This window comes from Diceros bicornis, chromosome 41 (genome assembly GCF_020826845.1).
Source record: "Diceros bicornis minor isolate mBicDic1 chromosome 41, mDicBic1.mat.cur, whole genome shotgun sequence".
Classification (NCBI taxonomy): domain Eukaryota; kingdom Metazoa; phylum Chordata; class Mammalia; order Perissodactyla; family Rhinocerotidae; genus Diceros; species Diceros bicornis.
The window spans coordinates 1,568,964-1,589,524 of record NC_080780.1 but is presented as its reverse complement, the minus strand read 5'-3'; the positions used below and the strand labels follow the sequence as shown (position 1 = coordinate 1,589,524).

Sequence of the window (20,561 nt, the reverse complement as noted above, 5' to 3'; positions counted from 1 at the left end):
AATTGTGATGCCTCCTGCTTTGTTCTTTTTCTTTAGGATTTCTTTAGCTATTCGGGGTCTTTTGTTGCCCCATATAAATTTTAGTATTCTTTTTTCTATTTCTGTGAAGAATGTCATTGGGATTCTGATTGGGATTGCATTGAATCTGTAGATTGCTTTAGGTAATATAGACATTTTAACTATGTTTATTCTTCCAATCCACGTGCATGGGATATCTTTCCATTTCTTTATGTCATCGTAGATTTCCCTCAATAATGTCTTGTAGTTCTCATTGTATAGGTCCTTCACCTCCTTGGTAAGATTTATTCCTAGGTATTTTATTCTTTTTGATGCAATTGTAAATGGTATTATCTTTTTGAGCTCTCTTTCTGTTAGTTCATTATTAGCATATAGAAATGGAACTGATTTTTGTAGATTGATTTTGTACCCTGCAACTTTGCTGTAGTTGTTGATTGTTTCTAACAGTTTTCCAACAGATTCTTTAGGGTTTTCTATATATACAATCACGTCATCTGCAAATAGTGAGAGTTTCACTTCTTCGTTACCTATTTGGATTCCTTTTATTCCTTTTTCTTGCCTAATTGCTCTGGCCAAAACCTCCAGTACTATGTTGAACAGGAGTGGTGAGAGTGGGCAGCCCTGCCTCGTTCCTGTTCTCAGAGGAATGGCTTTCAGTCTTTCCCCGTTGAGTATGATGTTAGCTGTGGGTTTGTCATATATGGCCTTTATTATGTTGAGGTACTTTCCTTCTAGTCCCATTTTATTGAGAGTTTTTATCATAAATGGATGTTGTATCTTGTCAAATGCCTTCTGTGCGTCTATTGAGATGATCATGTGGTTTTTATTCTTTGTTTTGTTGATGTGATGTATCACGTTGATTGATTTGCGGATGTTGAACCATCCCTGCGTCTCTGGTATAAATCCCACTTGATCATGGTGTATGATCTTTTTAATATATTGTTGTATTCGGTTTGCCAATATTTTGTTGAGGATTTTTGCATCTATGTTCCTCAGTGATATTGGTCTGTAGTTTTCCTTCTTAGTATTGTCTTTGTCTGGCTTTGGTATCAGGGTGACGTTGGCCTCGTAGAATGTGTTGGGACGTGTTCCATCTTCCTCTATTTTTTGGAATAGTTTGAGAAGGATAGGTGTTAAGTCTTCTTTGAATGTTTTGTACAATTCTCCAAAGAAGCCATCTGGTCCTGGACTTTTACTTTTTGGGAAGTTTTTGATTACTGTTTCAATCTCTTTACTTGTGATTGGTCTATTCAGGTTCTCTATTTCTTCTTGATTCAGTTTTGGGAGGTTGTATGAGTCTAGAAATTTATCCATTTCTTCTAGATTGTCCAATTTGTTGGCATATAGTTTTTCATAGTATTCTCTTATAATCTTTTGTATTTCTGTGGTGTCTGTTGTAATTTCTCCTTTTTCATTTCTAATTTTATTTCTTTGAGCCTTCTTTCTTTTTTTCTTGGTGAGTCTGGCTAAGGGTTTGTCAATTTTGTTTATCTTCTCAAAGAACCAGCTCTTTGTTTCATTGATCCTTTCTACTATTTTTTTTTATTTCAATTTCATTTATTTCTGCTCTGATTTTTATTATTTCCCTCCTTCTGCTGATTTAGGCTTTGTTTGTTCTTCTTTTTCTAATTCTGTTAGGCGTAGTTTGAGGTTGCTTATTTGGGCTTTTTCTTGTTTGTTAAGGTGGGCCTGAATTGCTATGAGTTTCCCTCTCAGGACCACTTTTGCTGCATCCTTTATGAGTTGGTATGGTGTATTTTCATTTTCATTTATCTCCAGATATGCTTTGATTTCTCCTCTAATTTCATCAATGATCCGTTGGTTGTTTAGTAGCATGTTGTTGAGTGTCCATAGCTTTGTCACTCTCCCAGATTTTTCCTTGTAGTTGATTTCTAGCTTCATGGCATTATGGTCAGAAAAGATGCTTGTTATGATTTCAATCTTCTTAAATTTATATAAGCATGCCTTATTTCCTAACACATGGTCTATTCTTTTTTTTTTTTTTTGTGAGGAGGACTAGCCCTGAGCTAACATCTGATGCCAATCCTCCCCTTTTTTCTTGAGGAAGAGTGGCCCTGAGGTAACACTGTGCCCATCTTCCTCTGCTTTATATGGGACACCGCCACAGGATGGCTTACCAAGTGGTGTGTTGGTGTACGCCCGGGATCTGAACCTGTGAACCCTGGGCCGCCCACAGCAGAGTGCGTGCACTTAATCGCTTGCACGACCAGGCTGGCCCTGGTCTATTCTTGAGCATGTTCCATGTGTGCTTGAGACAAATGTGTAATCTGCTGTGTTTTGATGGAGTGCTCTATATATATCTGTTAAGTCCATCTCGTGAAGTTTTTCGTTTAAGTCCATTATTTCCTTATTGATTTTCTGTCTGGATGATCTGTCCATTGATGAGAGTAGGGTGTTAAGATCCTCTACTATTATTGTGTTGTTGTTAATATCTCCTTTTAGGTTTGTTAATAGTTGCTTTATTTACCTTGGTGCTCCTGTATTGGGTGCATATATATTTAAAAATGATATGTCTTCTTGGTGGACTGTCCTTTTTATCATTATATATTGTCCCTCTTTGTCTCTCATTACCTTTTTTATCTTGAAGTCAACTTTGTCTGATATAAGTATGGCAATACCTGCTTTCTTTTGTTTGCCATTAGCTTGGAGTGTTGTCTTGCAGCCTTTCACTCTGAGCTTGTGTTTGTCTTTAGAGCTGAGATATGTTTCCTGGAGGCAGCATATTGCTGGATCTTGTTTTTTTGTGTGTGTGTGAGGAAGATCAGCCCTGAGCTAACATCCATGCCAGTCCTCCTCTTTTTTTTTTTGCTGAGGAAGACTGGCCCTGGACTAACATCTGTGTCCATTTTCCTCCACTTTATATGGGATGCCGCCACAGCATGGCCTGACAAGTGGTGCATCTGTGTGCGCCTGGGATCTGAACCCAGACCGCCAGCAGCGGAGCGCGTGCCCTTAACCACTATGCCACGGGGCGGGCCCCTATTGGGTCTTGTTTTTTAATCCATCCCACCACTCTGTGTCTTTTGATTGAAGAGTTCAGTCCATTTACATTTAGGGTAATTATTGATACATGGGGGTTTGTTGTTGTTATTTTATCGCTCTTTTCCTGGTTCTTTTGCATTTCTTTTGTTTCTCATCCTGTTTGTTTCGGACTACCAATTCAGTTTGGTAGTTCTGCATGGGGGTTCTCTTAGTTTTCTTTTTCTTTATCGCGTGTGATTCTGTTCTGATTATTTGGTTAGTGGTTACCATGAGGTTTGTATAAAAAATCACGTGGATGTGATAGTCCATTTTTTTTTTTGTGAAGAAGACCAGCCCTGAGCTAACATCTGATGCTAATCCTCCTCTTTTTTGCTGAGGAAGACTGGCCCTGGGCTAACATCCATGCCCATCTTCCTCTACTTTATATGAGATGCTACCACAGCATGGCTTAACAAGCGGTGTGTCGGTGCATGCCCAGGATCTGAACCGGCAAACCCTGGGCCGCCGCAGCGGAGCACGTGCACTTAACCACCTGTGCCACCGGGCTGGCCCCATGATAGTCCATTTTTGATGGCCTCTTATTTGCTTAGACTAAGTCGATTAGATCCCTTTCCTCTTCCCCTTCTAAGTTATTGTTGTCACATCTTATTCCTTCTTGTGTTGGAAGTTCATGTTTAACATGATGAGGTTATATTTATGCTTGATGCTTACCTTCCCTTGATCTTTGCTTTTATAATTAAGTGTTTACTAATCTATTTTGATAGAGGACTGCAATTTTTCTGATTTTGTTGACCTATTTTCCTCCTTGTTCAAAACTTTGAATCCCCTTTCTCTTTTTTTTCCTCAGGGATGAGGGCCTTCTTGAGCACTTCTTGTAGTGGGGGTCTTGTGGCAATAAACTCCCTTAGCTTTTGTTTATCTGGGATAGTTATTATTTCTCCATCATATCTGAAGGATATTTTTGCTGGATAGAGTATTCTTGGCTGAAAGTTTTTGTCCTTCAGAATTTTGAATATATCATTCCACTCTCTCCTAGCCTGTAAAGTTTCTGTTGAGAAATCAGCCGAGAGCCTGATAGGAAATCCTTTGTATGTTATTTTTTTTGGTCTAGCTGCCCTTAATATTTTTTCTTTGTCGTTGACTTTTGCCAGCTTTATTACTATATGCCTTGAAGAGGGTCTTTTCATGTTGATATATTTAGGAGATCTATTTATTTTGTTCACTGGTATTTCCAGCTCCTTCCCCGAGTTTGGGAAGTTCTCAGTTATTATTTCTTTGAACAAGTTCTCTGCTCCTTTTTCCCTCTCTTCTCCCTCTGGAATACCTATAATCCTTATGTTGGATTTCCTAATTGAGTCGGATATTTCTCGGAGAGTTTCTTCATTTCTTTTTAGTCTTAGTTTTCTTTCCTCCTCCATCTGGAGCATTTCTGCATTGCTGTCCTCAATCTTGTTAATTCTTTCCTCCATATTGTCAGCTCTGCTGCCTAAGGCTTCCAGATTTGTCTTTATCTCCTCTATTATGTTTTTCATCTCTAAGATTTCTGATTGGTTTTTTTTATAGTTTCAATCTCTTTTGTGAGGAAACTCCTGATTTCATTGAATTGTCTGTCTGTGTTTTCTTGTATTTCATTAAGCTTTTTTATGATGGCTATTTTGAATCCTCTGTCATCAAAGTTATACATTTCTGTGCTTTCTGGGTTGACTTCTGGGTGCTTGTCATTTTCCTTTTGGTCTGTAGATTTAATATATTTTTGCATAGTGCCTGTCGCTGTTGGCTTACTTTTCCTCATAGTGAAAACATATGGTTGCAGTTTCCTCTTGCTGCTGCTGGGTGGGGGTCAAGGGCTATGTATTCCGGCCCGCCTCAATCTGCAGGCCCTCTCATAGGCCCCTGGCTGATCTGAGGCATGGCTGAGTGGAGGCTGCTGAGGGGGAAGCATGGCAACAGCTGGAGCTGGAGCATGGAAAGAGCTGGGACTGGAGCACAGCTAGGCCAAAGCAGCTGGGGCTTGGGTGCAGGTGGGTTGAAGCAACTGCAGCTGAAGTGCCACTGGACCGAAGAAGCAGGAGCTGGAGCGCTACTGGGCTGAAGAAGCTGGAACTGGAGTGCGCTGGGCTGAAGGAGGAGGAGCTGGAGCGCCGCTGGGCCAAAGAAGCTGGAAATGGAGTGTGGTGGGCCAAAGTTGCTGGTGCCAAGTCAGCTGGAGCCTGAGCAGAGGCCAAGCTGAAGCAGCTGGAGCTGGGGGGGTGGGCGGCAGTCAAGCTGAAGGAGCTGGGGCCATGGCACGGTGGAGCTGGGGAAGCTGGGTCCGTGGCTTGGTCCAGCTAGAGCAGCTGGGGCTGTGATGTGGTGGGGCCTGAGCTGCCACTGCCTCTGGTGTGGGGCACAGGCTCGCCCCACTGATGGATGGGCCTGGGCACCTGGGGGCCACTGCCTGTGGGGGTGGGGCACAGTCACACTGCCCCTGCTGGTGGGCCCCGGGCACCTGGGGGCCGCTGCCTCTGGGGACAGGGTTGAGCTGAAGCACCACTGTGCTGAAGCACCGGTTGGGTGGGCCGGGTTGGTGGGGGGGCTTACTTTCGCCTCCCTGATCTCAAAGGTTTCTTGCCTCACTGTTGCTCTCTGCTCTCCTGAGGGGCTAGCTTGTTGAAACTACCCTCGCAACAGTTCTTCTCCCTCCATGGGGGGATCCCCATGGGCTGTGAGGGGTCTTGAAAAGCACCGGTTTTCACGTGGCGAGCCACCCCTCCCCCTCCTCTGAGAGCCGCATGGTCTCAGTCTCTGGGTTGCAGTCCTTGGGGAAGGAAGGGAGCTCCTCTTACCTCCTCCCACTTACTCTGGGGATTCTAGCACCTCAGTCCTTGGGTGTACAGCTGCCTGGGTGCCTCAGATGTCCCCTGTGTTGTGTGAATAGCTTCTGTTGGAATATGAGTGTCCTTTTTGTTGTGTCTTAGAGGAGGAGAGTTCAATGGGGGAAGCTCACTCCACCATGATGCTGACGTCACTCCTAACTGGCCCCTGTATTTTTTCTTGTTGAGTAGACCGTTCCGTATTTGTCTGATAGATCCAGTTGGTTTAGTTTATTGTTCAAATCCTCTATTTCCTTACTCATCTTCTGTCTGGGCGTCCTATCCATTATTGAGAGTGGGGTCTTTAACTCTCCTACTATTATTGTAGAACGTTCTATTTCTCTCTTCAATTCTTTAAATTTTTGCTTCATAGATTTTGATGGCCTGTTGCTAGGTGTGTAGATGTTTGTACACACTTATTTTTGCCTTATTGAACCTTTTATTTATATATAATATCCTTCTTTGCCTCATAAACTTTTCGACTTAAAGTCTATTTTGTGTGATATTAGTACAGCCACTCCTCCTCTCTTTTGGTTACCATTTGCATAGATTATATTTTCCCATCCTTTTACTTTCAACCTGGAGGTATATTTGGATCTGAAGTGAGTCTCTTGGAGACATCATATAGTTGTAGACATCATGTGTTTTTATCCATTCAGCCAATCCTGTCTTATGATTGGAGAGTTTAATCTGTTTACACTTAAAGTAATTAGGAGGGATTTACTTCTGTCATTGTGCTATTTGTTTTCTGTATGTCCTATCACTTTTTTGTCTCTCATTTCCTGTATTACTCACTTCTTTTATGTTTCATTGATTTTTGTTAGGGGAACTTTAAAATCACCTCATCTTTCCCTGTTGTGTATATTCTGGAGCTATTTTCTTTGTAGTTACCATGTGGATTACATTAAATATCCTAAATTTTTAATACTCTAATTTGAACTTATACCAGTTTAACTTCAATAACATACAAAAAGTGCTCCTTTATAGCTCCACCCCGTCTCCGTTCAGTTATTGCTGTCACAAAATTACATATTTATGCATTGTTTGTCCAAAAACATGGACTAATAATTTTTTTAATGTGTTAGTCTCTTATGTCATATAGAAATTAAAAACTGGAGTTACAAACCAAAGTTACAATAACACTAGCTTTTATAATTGTTGGTGTATTTACCTTTACCAAGGATCTTTATTTCTTGACATGGTTTTGAGTTATACTCTAGCATCCTTTCATTTCAATCTGAAGGACTCCCTTGAGCATCTCTTGCAGGGCAGGTCTTTTGGTAATGAACTCCTTCAGCATTTCTTTTTATCTGGGAATGTATTAATTTCTCCCTCATTTTTGAAGGTCAGTTTTTCCAGAAATAGGATTCTTGGTTGACAGGTTTTTTTTTTCCTTCAGAACTTTGAATATACAAACTCACTGCCTTCTAGCCTCCAATGTTTCTGACAAGAAATATGCTTTAATCTCGTTGGGGGAGCCTTTGTATGTGATGAGTTTCTTCTCTCTTGTTGCTTTCAAAGATCTGTCTTTGTCTTTGTCTTTCAACAGTTGGATTGTAATGGCCTTGGTGTGGGTCTCTTCAAGTTTAGCCTACATAGAGTTTGTTAAGCCCTTGGAGGTTTATATTTATATCTTTCATCAAATTGGGGAAATTTCTGCCATTATTTCTTCAATTTCTCTTCTCCTTCTGAGATTCCCATGATGTGAATGTTGGTCTGCTTGATGATGTCCCATGGATCCCTTAGGCTTTGTTCACTTTTCTTTATTCTATTTTTTCTGTTCCCCATTTGATCATTTCAGTTGTCCTATCTTCATGTGTGCTAACGCTTCTTCTGACTGCTCAAATAAGCTTTTGAATCCCTATAGTGAATTTTGAATTTAGCTATTGTACTTTTCAGCTCCAGAATTTCTTATGGGTTCTGCTTTATGTTTTCTCTTTATTGATCTTTCCATTTTGCCCATGCATTGTTTTCCTGACTTTGTCCATATCTTATTTGAGCTCCTTGAGCTTCTCTAAGACAGTTGTTTTAAAGTCTTTGTCTAATACATCTGTTATCTGGTCTTTCTCGGGGACAGTGTCTGTTGATTAATTTTTGTTCCTAGGTATGGGCTATACCTTTCTGATTCTTTGTATGTCTTGTGATTTTTTTTGTTGAAAAAATGGACACTTGGGTCTTATCATGTGATAACTCTAGAGATCAGTTTCTCTCCTTCCCTAGAGTTTTCTCTTTTTAAAATATGATTTTTGCTGGTGTCTCAGTCCTGGGGATCAGCCTGAGATGTGAAGTTAAAGCCTTGTCAGGTCTTTTCTGAGCCTGCAACTTTCCCTGGGTCTGTGTGGTGATTGTCTAAATTCTCCGACATATGTAGTTGTTTTTGAATGTCCTATTCCTTAAATGTCTGGCTCCCAAAAGGAGAAGAAAGGAAAGATGAAGGGGAAAAACAATAAATCAGGCAGTTGTCCTTTAAATATCTCGGAAGTCACTTCATCTTGAGTTGGTGCAGGTTACAATGGCGGGCTGATTCTTTGTCTGCACTACTGAGATCAGAAGCAGCAATCAGTGATCAGAACATAGATCCCTGATATTTAAGGGATGGGTTTCTTATAGCCCACCCACCCTGGATCCTGCAAGCTGTGTGCAAACTGCTTCTGGAATGCATGCATGCGTGTCTGCCCGCCACAGGGCTGGGAGGACAAGGGATGGGTAGCTGCTATCATGCTAAGAGCTGAAATTGACTGAAATTAACTACAATTTACAATCCAAGCCTTTCCCTGGAAGCTTCAAGCCCTCAATAGACCCCAGAGTTCCAAAATAGTTACATCAAAAAGATTCTGCCAGTGCAACTGCTGTCTAGGTGGGGAGATGGATTCCTGGTGCTTCCTACTCCACCATCTTCCCTGATGTCACTCTGAGGTTTTATGTAATAGGAGAAGGGAACAGGCCATGAAGATGCCCAGCACACGGCCTTGAGGGTGTGCACATGGGTGTTTACATGTGCATGCACACGTAGGCTTTGGTCACAGACCAGCTTGTTAGACTGTGGCTGTGCCAAATTGGGGATGACAGGAAGGGCTAAAATTACATGTATGTGCATGTTTGTGTGTGTATGAGTGTGTTCATGTAGGGTGGAATGTGTTGCTCTGTGCTTAAACCTACATGAGTGTATTTTGTGCATGTACCCGTGATTATACTTGGCTGTGTGTACCTTGGAGTGAGTACTTCTGTGGGTACATCTCCAACCATGTACCTCTGTAATGGAACTGTACATGTACCTCTGTGAGCATGTATGTCTATGCATGTATCTCTTGTGTGTACCCCTGTGCCTGTACCTCTATGAGTGTGTACCTCTGTAAGCATGTACTTCTGTGAGTGCATACCTCTGTGAGCATGTACCTCTGTGTGTGTACCTCTCTGAGTGTGTACCTCTGTGCCTGTAACTCTGTGTGCATGTACCTCTGTTTGGGTACCTCTGTGAGTGTGTACCTATGTGAGTGTGTATCTCTGTGAGCATGAGCCAGAGCGAGCCCCTCGGGATGCGTCTGGCCCCAGCCTCATGACAGTCCTCTGTTCCAGGACTCATACTTGCTGGACTATTTCCTCTTTCTGAACCGCTACTTTGAGGTGGGGGCCCCGGTCTACTTTGTCACCATTGGGGGCTATAACTTCTCCAGTGAGGCGGGTATGAACACCATCTGCTCCAGCGCAGGCTGCGACAGCTACTCCTTAACCCAGAAGATCCAGTATGCCTCTGAGTTCCCTGAGCAGTGAGTGCCCCAGCTTGCCTCCATCTGTGCCTCCTCCCCACTCTAGTCCTCCCTTCTGCCTCACTGCCCCCGCTTCAATGCCCACCTGTTGCCATGTGCCTGGGGAGGGCGCCTGTCCCCTGGCCTGGCCCTGTCCCCTGACCCTCTCTCCCTCAGGTCTTACCTGGCTATCTCTGCCTCCTCCTGGGTGGATGACTTAATTGACTGGCTGATCGCATCCTCCTGCTGCTGCCTTTATACCTCTAGCCCCAATAAAGACGAGTTCTGCCCCTCAACTGTCAGTGAGTGTGGGGCCTCAGGGGGCTCATGGCCCACCACAGCTTGGGGAAACTGAGGCGAGAGAAAGGAGAGGCCTGGCAAGGCTCTCTTAGCCACCCCCCCACTCCCACTGACAGGGTCAGTCCAGGTGGGCCAGGCTTGGGGCACATGTATGGGTGGCCATGCTCAAACGTGCCATCCAGCTGGACCGCTGGGCACTCACGCACTCATGCCCCTCTTGAGTTGTGCCCATGCTCCTTGGGTGTTCTGGCGCTCATGACAGCGGGATTCGGGAGTAAGAGCCGAGATTGGCATGTGGCCCTGCCCTGGAGCAGCTGCCTTTGTCGGTGCAGTGGGGAAGCCCCGTGGGGCCTGTTTCTCTGCCCCAAACTTCCCTTGCTCACCGGCCCGTGGGTGCCAGCAGTTTCCATAACTGACAGGGGAGCTCCCACAGTTACACAAATGCACATCCCTCTGGAGTACACAGCCGCATGCCTGTTGCGGCGCAGGGGCATGCCTGGGGACTGTGATGGAAACGGAGCAGAAGGAAGGGCAGAGCAGCGCTGCTGGCCCTGGGGGTGCCGCTGCCCGGAGCCCTGCTCTCTCTGCAGGCACGCTGGCTTGCTTGAAGTACTGTGTGAGCCTCACGCTGTGGCTTGTCCGTCGATGGAGTTCCACAAGTATCTTCCCTGGTTCCTGAATGACCCGCCCAACACCAACTGTCCCAAAGGGTAGGCCGGGCAGGGCATCTGCAGGGGAAGATGACCATGTGGGCGCTGCAAGGGGAGCACAGGTGGCAGGAGGCTGTGCGGGGCCTCTGAGAGTGGCCGTGGGCCAGGCAGACAGAAGGGCCTGGTCCCTGGCTAAGCCTTTGCTCTGGCCTTCTCCTCGCAGTGGGCTGGCAGCATACAGCACCTCCGTGGATTTGGGCCCCAATGGCCAGGTTTTAGGTAAGCATGGCCTCGCCTGGAGGGGAAGACCACAATCAGCTGCTCTGGGGGGCCCCTAGCAGCCCCAGGGACCAGCCTCTCAATCTCACATCTTCTCTCCTTTCTGCTTCATGGGGGGCTTCTAGCCATCCTGGCCCTGTCCTCAGAGGTCATGTTATCAGCTCCAGGTCCTCACACTTCACCTCAACCCCAAATCGATGGTCAGTGCGGCATTCACACAATCTTTCAGTGGTTTATGCTACACTCGGGAGCCACCCACACCCCCTTCTCTCATGCACAAATCACAGCCAGATGTGGGCAGTGGGCAGCTAGTTACATGAATGACTCTAGTACTTACCCTACAGCTGCCCTAAAGCACAGCTCTGTCAAGTCAACCATTTCCATTTCCTGTCTCCCTTTCTGGTCCTTTCCTATAGGAATATGCACATTGGAAAAGTAATTTAATTAATTTTTTTTTTTTATTTTTTTTTTTATTTTTTACATTTTTATTGATATTTTAATGGTTTCTAACATTGTGAGATTTTGGGTTGTACATTTTTGTTTGTCCTTCACCCCATATATGACTCCCTTCACCCCTTGTGCCCACCCCCCACCCCCACTGCCCGGGTAACCACAGTCCAGTTTTCTCTGTCCATGTGTTGGTTTATATTCCACATATGAGTGAGATCATACAGTGTTTGTCTTTCTCTTTCTGGCTTATTTCACTTAACATAATACGCTCCAGGCCCATCCATGTTGTTGCAAATGGGACGATTCTGTCTTTTTTTATGGCTGAGTAGTATTCCATTGTATATATATACCACATTTTCTTAATCCAATTGTCAGTCGAGGGACACTTAGGTTGCTTCCACTTCTTGGCTATGGTGAATAATGCTGCAATGAACATAGGGGTGCATAAGCCTCTTTGGATTGTTGATTTCAGGTGCGTTGGATAGATTCCCAGTAGTGGGATGGCTGGATCATAGGGCATCTCTATTTTTAATTCTTTGAGGAATCTCCATACCGTTTTCCATAGAGGCTGCACCAATTTGCATTCCCACCAGCTGTGTATGAGGGTTCCTGTTTCTCCACATCCTCTCCAACATTTGTTGTTTTTTGTCTTGGTGATTATAGCCATTCTAACGGGCGTGAGGTGGTATCTTAGTGTTGTTTTGATTTGCATTTCCCTGATGATTAGTGATGTTGAGCATCTTTTCATGTGCCTATTGGCCATCTGTATATCTTCCTTGGAGAAGTGTCTGTTCATTTCCTCTGCCCATTTTTTGATCGGGTTGTTTGTTTTTTTGTTGTTCAATTGTGTGAGTTCTTTATATATTATGGAGATCAACCCCTTGTCAGATGTATGTTTTGCAAATATTCTCTCCCAGCTGGTTGGTTGTTTGTTCATCTTGATTCTGATTTCATTTGTCTTATAAAAGCTCTTTAGTCTGATAAAGTCCCACTTGTTTATTTTTTCTTTAGTTTCCCTAGTCTGGGTAGGCATGTCATCCAAAAAGATTCCTTTAAACCCAATGTCAAATAGTGTGTTGCCTATATTTTCTTCTATGAGTTTTATAGTTTCAGGTCTCACCTTCAGGTCTTTGATCCATTTTGAGTTAATTTTTGTGTATGGCGATAGCACATGGTCCACTTTCATTCTTTTGCATGTGGATGTCCAGTTTTCCCAACACCATTTATTGAAGAGACTTTCCTTTCTCCATTGTATGTCCTTAGCACCTTTGTCGAAAATTAGCTGTCCGTATATGTGTGGTTTTATTCCTGGGCTTTCAATTCTGTTCCATTGATCTGTGTGTCTGTTTTTGTACCAGTACCATGCTGTTTTGATTACTATTGCTTTGTAGTATGTTTTGAAGTCAGGAATTGTGATGCCTCCTGCTTTGTTCTTTTTCTTTAGGATTTCTTTAGCTAGTAATTTAATTAATTTTAAAACTCTAATGCATGTTTTGAAATCATACAGAGCGCATTTGGGTTTCTCCGGGAGATCTCTTTAGGCTCTACTCACCAGAGGCTGGGCAGGGCCTCGGGGCTCACACAGTGGTAGGACCAGCTGCAGAGTCTGCCGGGCTGCTGCAAAGCCAAAATACAGGGACCCCTGCTCAAAATCTGTTAACAATTCCAAAATGGTGGCAGCAGAGCCTGGAACCCAGCCAGGTGCCATCCCTCGGAGGTCCCGAGGCACCTGGATCGGCTCTGACCTTTGCCCTTTGTCTCGGCCTCAGCCCAGCCTCATGGTTCATGGCCTACCACAAGCCCCTGAAGAACTCGCAAGACTACACAGAGACTCTGCAGGCATCTCGGGTGCTGGCAGCCAACATCACTGCTGACCTGCGGAACGTGCCGGGCACGGACCCGGCCTTTGAGGTCTTCCCCTACACGTGAGGCCCTGGGCTCTGGGCACACAGAGGTGGGCTGTGGGGAGGGTGCTGGGCTGGTGAGGGCGGCTGTGGGGGGCGGATAGGCTTCTGCTGGCTGGCGCTTCCCCACGCCCTCTCTGAGCTGAGTTCTTCCCTGAACTGAGTGAGGGAGGCCATGCACCCCAAGAAGTGACAGCGCTCTGCATCGGCAGGGTCACTAACGTGTTCTACGAGCAGTACCTGACTGTGATTCCCGAGGGCCTCTTCATGTTCAGCCTCTGTCTGGTGCCCACCTTTGCTGTCTGCTACCTCCTGCTGGGCATGGACCTCCACTCTGGCCTCCTCAGCCTGTTCTGCATTGTCATGATCCTCGTGGACACCGTGGGCTTCATGGCCTTGTGAGGCATCAGCTACAACGCTGTGTCCCTCATCAACTTGGTCACAGTAACCCGCTGGATGCAGGGTCAGGGCTCCGTGGCGGGCGGGGGCGCCAGCCTCATAGGACACTCCTAGTCCTCTCTAGAGTCTAGGTGCCATCCACCGGCCTGGGTGGAGACCCCTGCCCTGGCCCTTTCTCAGCTGAAGATCACTCTCTGCCCACAGGCGGTGGGCATCTCTGTGGAGTTCGTGTCCCACATCACCCACTCCTTTGCCATCAGCACCAAGCCCATCTGGCTGGAGAAGGCCAAGGAGGCCACCATCTCCATGGGCCGTGTGGTGAGTGGGTGGGCCGCCACACATAGCCCTCCACTGGGCACTCTGTGCTCAGCCTGATGCCTACCTGTGACCCCCAGGTGTTTGCCAGAGGGGCCATGAGCAACCTACCTGGCATCCTCGTCCTGGGCCCAGCCAGTGGGCAGCTTATCCAGATCTTCTTCTTCCACCTCAACCTCCTTCTCACTCTGCTGGGCCTGCTACATGGCCTCGTCTTCCTGCCGGTCATCCTCAGCTACCTGGGTGAGTGCCCAGGCTCCCTGCCCACACAGCCAGGATCCTTCCCCAGGCACCTCTGGCAACTCAGGGACTCCAAGCCACAGGCAAAGTGCAAGGAGTAGTGGGGCCCACTCACCTCGGACAGCCATCGCCCAAATCATGAGCACACAGTTCTTCCTGGTTTGGAAGCTACTGCTTTTCACTTAACATGTGAAAACATCTTTCTTCGTCAGCAGAGGGTGTCTCACACACTGTTTTGGTTCTCCCCTGCATGCTATTGAAATTTTAACCGTGACCTTTAGCAAGAAATATATTTTGCACTGAGAGGGGATGCACAAGGGCACAGACACAGACATGCAGGGTAGAACAAACGTTTCTCAAAATAGCTCTGCCCGTGAAGCACTCTGATATTTTCTGTTCTATTCTATCAGTAACTTTTAAAATAATGGTGTTACTACGAAATCAATTTCATGACTCATTAATGGGTGACAGCTTGCAGCTGGAAAATCCGTATTATTGTGTGGATCAACCAGTATCCTTTTTTTTTTTTTTTTTTTTTTTGGTGAGGAAGATCAGCCCTGAGCTAACATCCAGGCTAATCCTCCTCTTATTGCTGAGGAAGACCGGCCCTGAGCTAACATCCATCGCCAATCCTCCTCGTTTTTTTTCCCCAAAGCCCCAGCAGATAGTTGTATGTCATAGTTGCACATCTTTCTAGTTGCTGTATGTGGGACGTGGCCTCAGCACGGCCCGAGAAGCAGTGCGTCGGTGCGCGCCCGGGATCCGAACCCGGGCCGCCAGCAGCGGAGCTTGGGCACTTAACCGCTAAGCCATGGGGACGGCCCAACCAGGATCCATCTAACCAGCAAACAGCTGCTAGACGTTCGAGTTTTTCTCACTCCCCACTCTTACTGTCAGTGGTGTGATGACCGCTCTTGTGGCTGAGTCTCTGCCCTCACCCTCCAGTGTTTAGAGAAAGTCCAATCTGTAATGTCGAGTGTTCATGCCAGTTGTTAACGCCCTCCGCAAAGCTTACCATTTAAACTTCTACCAGCAACATGTCAAGTGCCCATTTCTGTTTCCTCATGGTTGAGAGTGATAGTTTAACTAGCCCCCACAGATTTAAACCAAGTCCCCAGGATGGCACTGTTGCCCCCTCTCAGGGTGGGCAAGGGGAGAGCAGTTCAATTTTGCCCCCTGACCATGATGATAGTCGTGGTAATCTCAGAGACATTTACAGCCAGGGTGTGTTTGTGCTCCAGCGTGCGTGCACCTAGTCCTCTTACACCCCTGGAGGTAGGTGACATTTTCATCCCACTTCACAGATGAGGAAACTGAGTCTCCTGCCCCACTCAGATTGGTCAAATGCAGTGGAGTTGGAGGCTCACAGCTCCAGCACCCCAGCCCGGGCCACCTCAGTCTCGTAGGAATTTCCTGACCCTCTTTGGAAAAGGAGCGCGTGTGTGTTGGGGTTGAGGTTTGCTGGATGGGGAGCTGCAGGTCGCCTCGTGGGGGTTCCCAGAGTGTCAGGGAGGGAGGAAAGAGTTCGCAGGCCCTGCCATCTGCAGAGTGGCCCAGAACCTCCCTGAAGCGTGGACCCCACAGGCAGTGTCCCAGGAAGGCTGGTGGTGTGTACACAGGCCCCCAGGGTACGTCCCTGTGCTGAGATTGTCAACAGAGTGAGGAACAGCTTCTCTTAGCAAGGAGTGCTTGCTGTGGGTGTTAGCACAGAACGTTCTAGGAAGAAAGGAGAGAGAGAAATTCACAGGCTTTGTGGGGGGTGGTGGTCTCGGTGCTTCCCCTTCAAGATCTGCTCTGGAAGGCAGACAGGCCAGGGGCGGGGTGGGGAGAGTGTGGATGACAGCTAAAATGGCTACTGGCTTTTCAGGGTAGGGTGGAGCGAGGGCTGGGGTGAGGTGTGGGGACAAACGTGGGGGGCTCAGGGCTCAGCTCTCACTTTCCAGACTTCCCTTTCTTGGCCGCACTGCCTGCCTGCACCTCCTTCTCAGCATGCCACCTCCCTGACGGTGGTCCTCTGTTCTGTGTCTGTTCCTCTGCAGGGCCTGATGTCAACCCAGCTCTGGTGCTGGAGCAGAAGCGGGCGGAGGAGGCAGCTGCAGCCAGGAAGGCTTCCTGCCCCAAGCAGCCCACCCTGACGGACATGGTCAGCAGCATCTATGTCAGCTGTGGCTTTGAACATCCCACTGAACGCGCAGGCGGTGGCAGCAGCTCTCTGCCTCGCAGTGGGCAGGAGTTCTGACGGAGCCAGAGCCCCATCTGAGCTCACTGTCCCTGACCCGAGGGCCATGGGGGTTCCCCAGTGGGGTTCCTTGACCCATCTTTCCCCTCAGGGCTGGGAAAGGCTGTCCCCGTGGGAATGCCCACGACAAGACACCCTCTGGCCACCAGGTGCGCCATGCACCCTCTGCTTCCATAGCAGGTCCTTGATTTCCAAGTCATTCAAGCCTCAGTCAGCACACAATTGCCTCCTCCTTCGGGGGACCTGGGTCTTGGAGCTTCCAGAATTAGACACACTCCTCCACATTTGTTCCAGACTCTGAACTCTTCTATAGCTGCTGACTTCTTATCCAACTTTTCCCTCTTTCAATTATTCTGGCAAAACAGTCCCAATTTGGTGTCAGTAAGTCTTTAACACTCTTCAGTATCCCTGAGAACAGAGAGCATGACCCCCTTCCTGGGCTGCAGACACCACAGGAGGCCAGGGAGAGGCATGGCAGCTGCCCATGAAGCGCCACCAGCCGTGGTTCCTGCTGGTGGGGGAGAGCCAGGGAGAATGTTCTTGAAAACACTCTGGTCATGGATTGACCCCACCTGGAAAATGGCATTGGATTTGGCTTCCATGTCCAATGATTATTAAGGCTATCGCCACCAATTGAGGCTGCCCCTGTGTCTGCAAGGCTGTGAGCTCCCGGGATTGGGCTGGTCCTCCCACCTCTGTCCCACACCTGGAGCACCCTGCCAGGGTCTCAAACCAGCCCAACCTGAGCCCCCATGGAGAAGCAGAGGGATGTGCCTTGCTCAGTGCTGTGCACACTGGTGCTTAGTAAATGTCTGTTGAGCAGAAATGGTGTTTTATGTCACATGTCCTATTCCGATTGCCTCTAGGTTTAAAATCATTTTTGTAAATTACACAAATAAGACCTGTGTGGGAGGGTGATTTATGGAGATATTAGTTTGCGTTTTCTCCTCCTCCTTTTTGAGAAAGTAGACAGGCCATTGTGAGCCCTTGCCTTTGCGGAGTGGGGAGCCATTTCCTCCAAACCACAAGGCACAGAGCCTGGTGGGTCTGGCCAGTGATAGGACCTACAGATGCTCCCTTTCTTGGAACAGACTGTGAAGTAGGCAACACCTGGAGAACCTGCTGGAGACGCCAGGGGTGCATTTGGGGAGGGAGGGATCCACTGTGCAAACCGCCAGCTCGGAGGAAGGCCCTGTGCAGGGACAGTGGATGCAAGTATCAAGGAATGTGACATTCCAGACCCCTCCTGAGAACTTCTTGCTCCCCTCTGGGTTCCAGCACCCCTCTGGGCTCTGTACAATCTTTCACTGAGCAGAGTTTGGCTGAGGAGTTGCTGTGGCCTCGTATGCTCAGAGGACACAAAAAAGGAGTGGAAAGGAGCTGGCATTTCTGGAACCTACTATCTCCTCTCCAGTCCTCACAAGAGTCCCATGCACCAGACATCATTAGCCCACTTTTGGGAGGGTCACTGGCTGGCTAGGATGGACAGGAGGTCTGGCAAATGGGAGCATTACCAGGGAACAGAGGCTGAGGAGAAATTACATAAGTCACCCTGTTAAAAACTCCACAGGTTCAGGGATAGACAAATCAATCTGAAGAACAAAATAGCTTTTGATAACAGTGACATTTCAAATCAGAAGAAAGGCTAGACCACTCAATAAATGGTGTAGGGCAGTTGGTGAATCATTTGGATCAAAGTAAAGTTATATCTATACCTCACACCATACGCAAAAGTAAAGGTACAGATAGATTAAAGAAATAAACATAAAAATGAAATGATACAGCTGTAAGAAGAGAACCTAGAAGAATATGTTATAATCTTGGGGTGGGAAAAATTGCTGAAGCACAAAGTCCAGAACCCATAAAGAGAAAGACTAAAGATTTGACTACATAAAAATTTCAAAATTCTGCAAACACATAAGCACAAACAAAAAAATTAGTAAAGAAAGTTGAAAAACACATGATGGGCTGGGAAAAATATTTGCAAAATGTTTAATAGCAAAAGATTAAAATCAAGAATATACAAAGAGAGGAAACAGTGGGCTGAACTATTTAGCCTAACTCTCCCACTGAAAACAGTAAAAACTAAGGCTAAAATAAATCTTAGGCAGAGCCTTAACAACCTTATAGAGCTGAACAAACCTCATACTTAAAGGTGAAATAGTGAAACCTTTTCTGCTGAGATTGGGAACAAGACAAGGATGCCCACTTCTACTCAATGTTGTACTGGAGGTCTCAGCTATTGCAATTAGACAAGAAAAAGATATTAAGGTTATAAGAGTTGGAAATAAATAAATAAAATTGTAATTATTCACAGATGATATGATTGTGTATACAGAAGATTCAAAAGAATCTACATATAAATGATTAGAATTAATCTAACAAAAGACAGGCAACAAAACTACAGAAAAAGCTACAAAATAAAATTGAGAGAGATTAACTATCTAAATAAATGGAGGGATATACCACGTTCATGAATTGAAGGCTCTATATTACAAAGATGTCAGCTCTCTCCAAATTGATTTCTGGATTCAATGTAATTTCAGTCATACTCCCAGCAGATTTTTTTTGTTGAAACTGACAAGCTGATTCAAAAATTGATATGGAACCACAAAAGACCAAAATTAACTAAGACAATCTTGAAGAACAAAACTGGAGGACAGACTACTGGAAGTCAAAATATTCTAAAGCTACAGGAATAAAGATAGTATGATTTTGGCATAAGGAAGAACAAATAGGAAAACACAAAGAAGAGAAAGTCCAGGGGCAGATCGTACCATAAGGACACATGATTCTGATGGAGGTGGCATACGATGGTGTGGGTATGATCTGTTCCTGATCTGTCTCTTGAATTTGACCTGTGTCCTCCTCATGCAAGTTTTTAAAATTTAATTCCACATATTTATATGTAAACAAATATAGCACCATTTCACGTTTTGAAATTTTTTATAAATGATATCATACTTGACCTATCCTTTGGCAATGAGGTTTTTTTTTTTTATGCAACATAAATTTTTTAGATTTATTCATATTGGTACATGTAGATCTAGCTCATCATTTGAACTGCCTCATGGTATTCCATCGTGTGAGTGAACACAGTGTTTTTATCCATTCTCTGGCAATCAGATTGTTCCCATTTTTTTTCTACTCTAGGTCCACAATCATTATTTGGAATTCCCAAATCCTGAAATCACTCAAAATGTAGTTTGTCTTTTTTTCCTTTGTAAGTTTGGGACATACTCATTTGGTGGCGAAAACTGACCAGACAAGATGTGTCTATTTATACTCTTTATAAACAGGCATACGCAGAGTTCTATCAGCTCAGGGCTTCACCCTTACGACCTCATTTAACTTTAACTACCTCCTGAAAGACCCCATATCCAAATATAATCACACTGGGGCTAGGGCTTCTACATATGAATTTCGGGGGGACGTAATTAAGTCCATAACAGGCATCAATCTTTACTAGTACGCATTGTATTCTTCACTGCTTTACACTCGTAATAAAAAAAAATGCCAATTTCACTTAATAATGTTCCTGATGAAATGTTAAAATTATTAATTTTATTGTATCTTGACACTTGAGAGCAAGTCTTTTAAATATTCTGTGTGATGAAAAGAGAAGTACACATAAAATACTTCTGCTTCATTTTACAGCATGATGGCTGCCTGAGGCACACCACTTGTGGTTGCCAGCTGAAATAGCTGAACCTCTTTTCATGGAACACGATTTTTTTTTAATTACAATTTTTTTATTGATGTCATAATAGTTTATAACATTGTGAGATTCCAGTTGTACATTATTATTTGTCAGTCACTATATAAATATGCCCCTTCACCCCTTGTGCCCACGCCCCAACTCCCTTCCCCTCAGTACCCACCAAACTGTTCTCTCTGTCCTTGTGTTGGTCTATAGTCCACATATGAGAGAGGTCATACAGTGTTTGTCTTTCTCTGTCTGGCTTATTTTACTTAACATAATACCCTCCAGGTCAATCCAAGTTGTTGCAAATGGGACGATTTTGTCTTTTTTTATGGCTGAGTAGTATTCCATTGTATATATATATACCACATCTTCTTTATCCAGTCATCAGTCGAGGGACATTTGGGTTGCTTCCACGTCTTGGCTATAGTGAATAATGCTGCAATGAACGTACGGGTGCGTA

At 45.5% G+C, this 20,561-nt stretch overlaps 2 protein-coding genes across 2 annotated transcripts in view; one reads left to right on the top strand and one right to left on the bottom strand.

Moving 5' to 3' along the window:
• The window catches only part of NPC1L1 (NPC1 like intracellular cholesterol transporter 1), a 34,633-nt gene extending 18,202 nt beyond the window's left edge, over window positions 1–16,431 (top strand). The window contains 10 exon segments of the mRNA XM_058534724.1: window positions 9,450–9,640; window positions 9,797–9,921; window positions 10,510–10,563; window positions 10,566–10,629; window positions 10,793–10,848; window positions 13,073–13,223; window positions 13,415–13,646; window positions 13,806–13,919; window positions 13,997–14,159; window positions 16,196–16,431. Of these exon segments, the coding sequence (XP_058390707.1) occupies window positions 9,450–9,640; window positions 9,797–9,921; window positions 10,510–10,563; window positions 10,566–10,629; window positions 10,793–10,848; window positions 13,073–13,223; window positions 13,415–13,646; window positions 13,806–13,919; window positions 13,997–14,159; window positions 16,196–16,395 (1,350 nt within the window). The 3' untranslated portion in view covers window positions 16,396–16,431.
• Window positions 1–20,561, bottom strand: part of OGDH (oxoglutarate dehydrogenase) — a 385,968-nt gene that overhangs the window by 150,860 nt on the left and 214,547 nt on the right. The gene's annotated exons all lie outside the window — the stretch shown is intronic.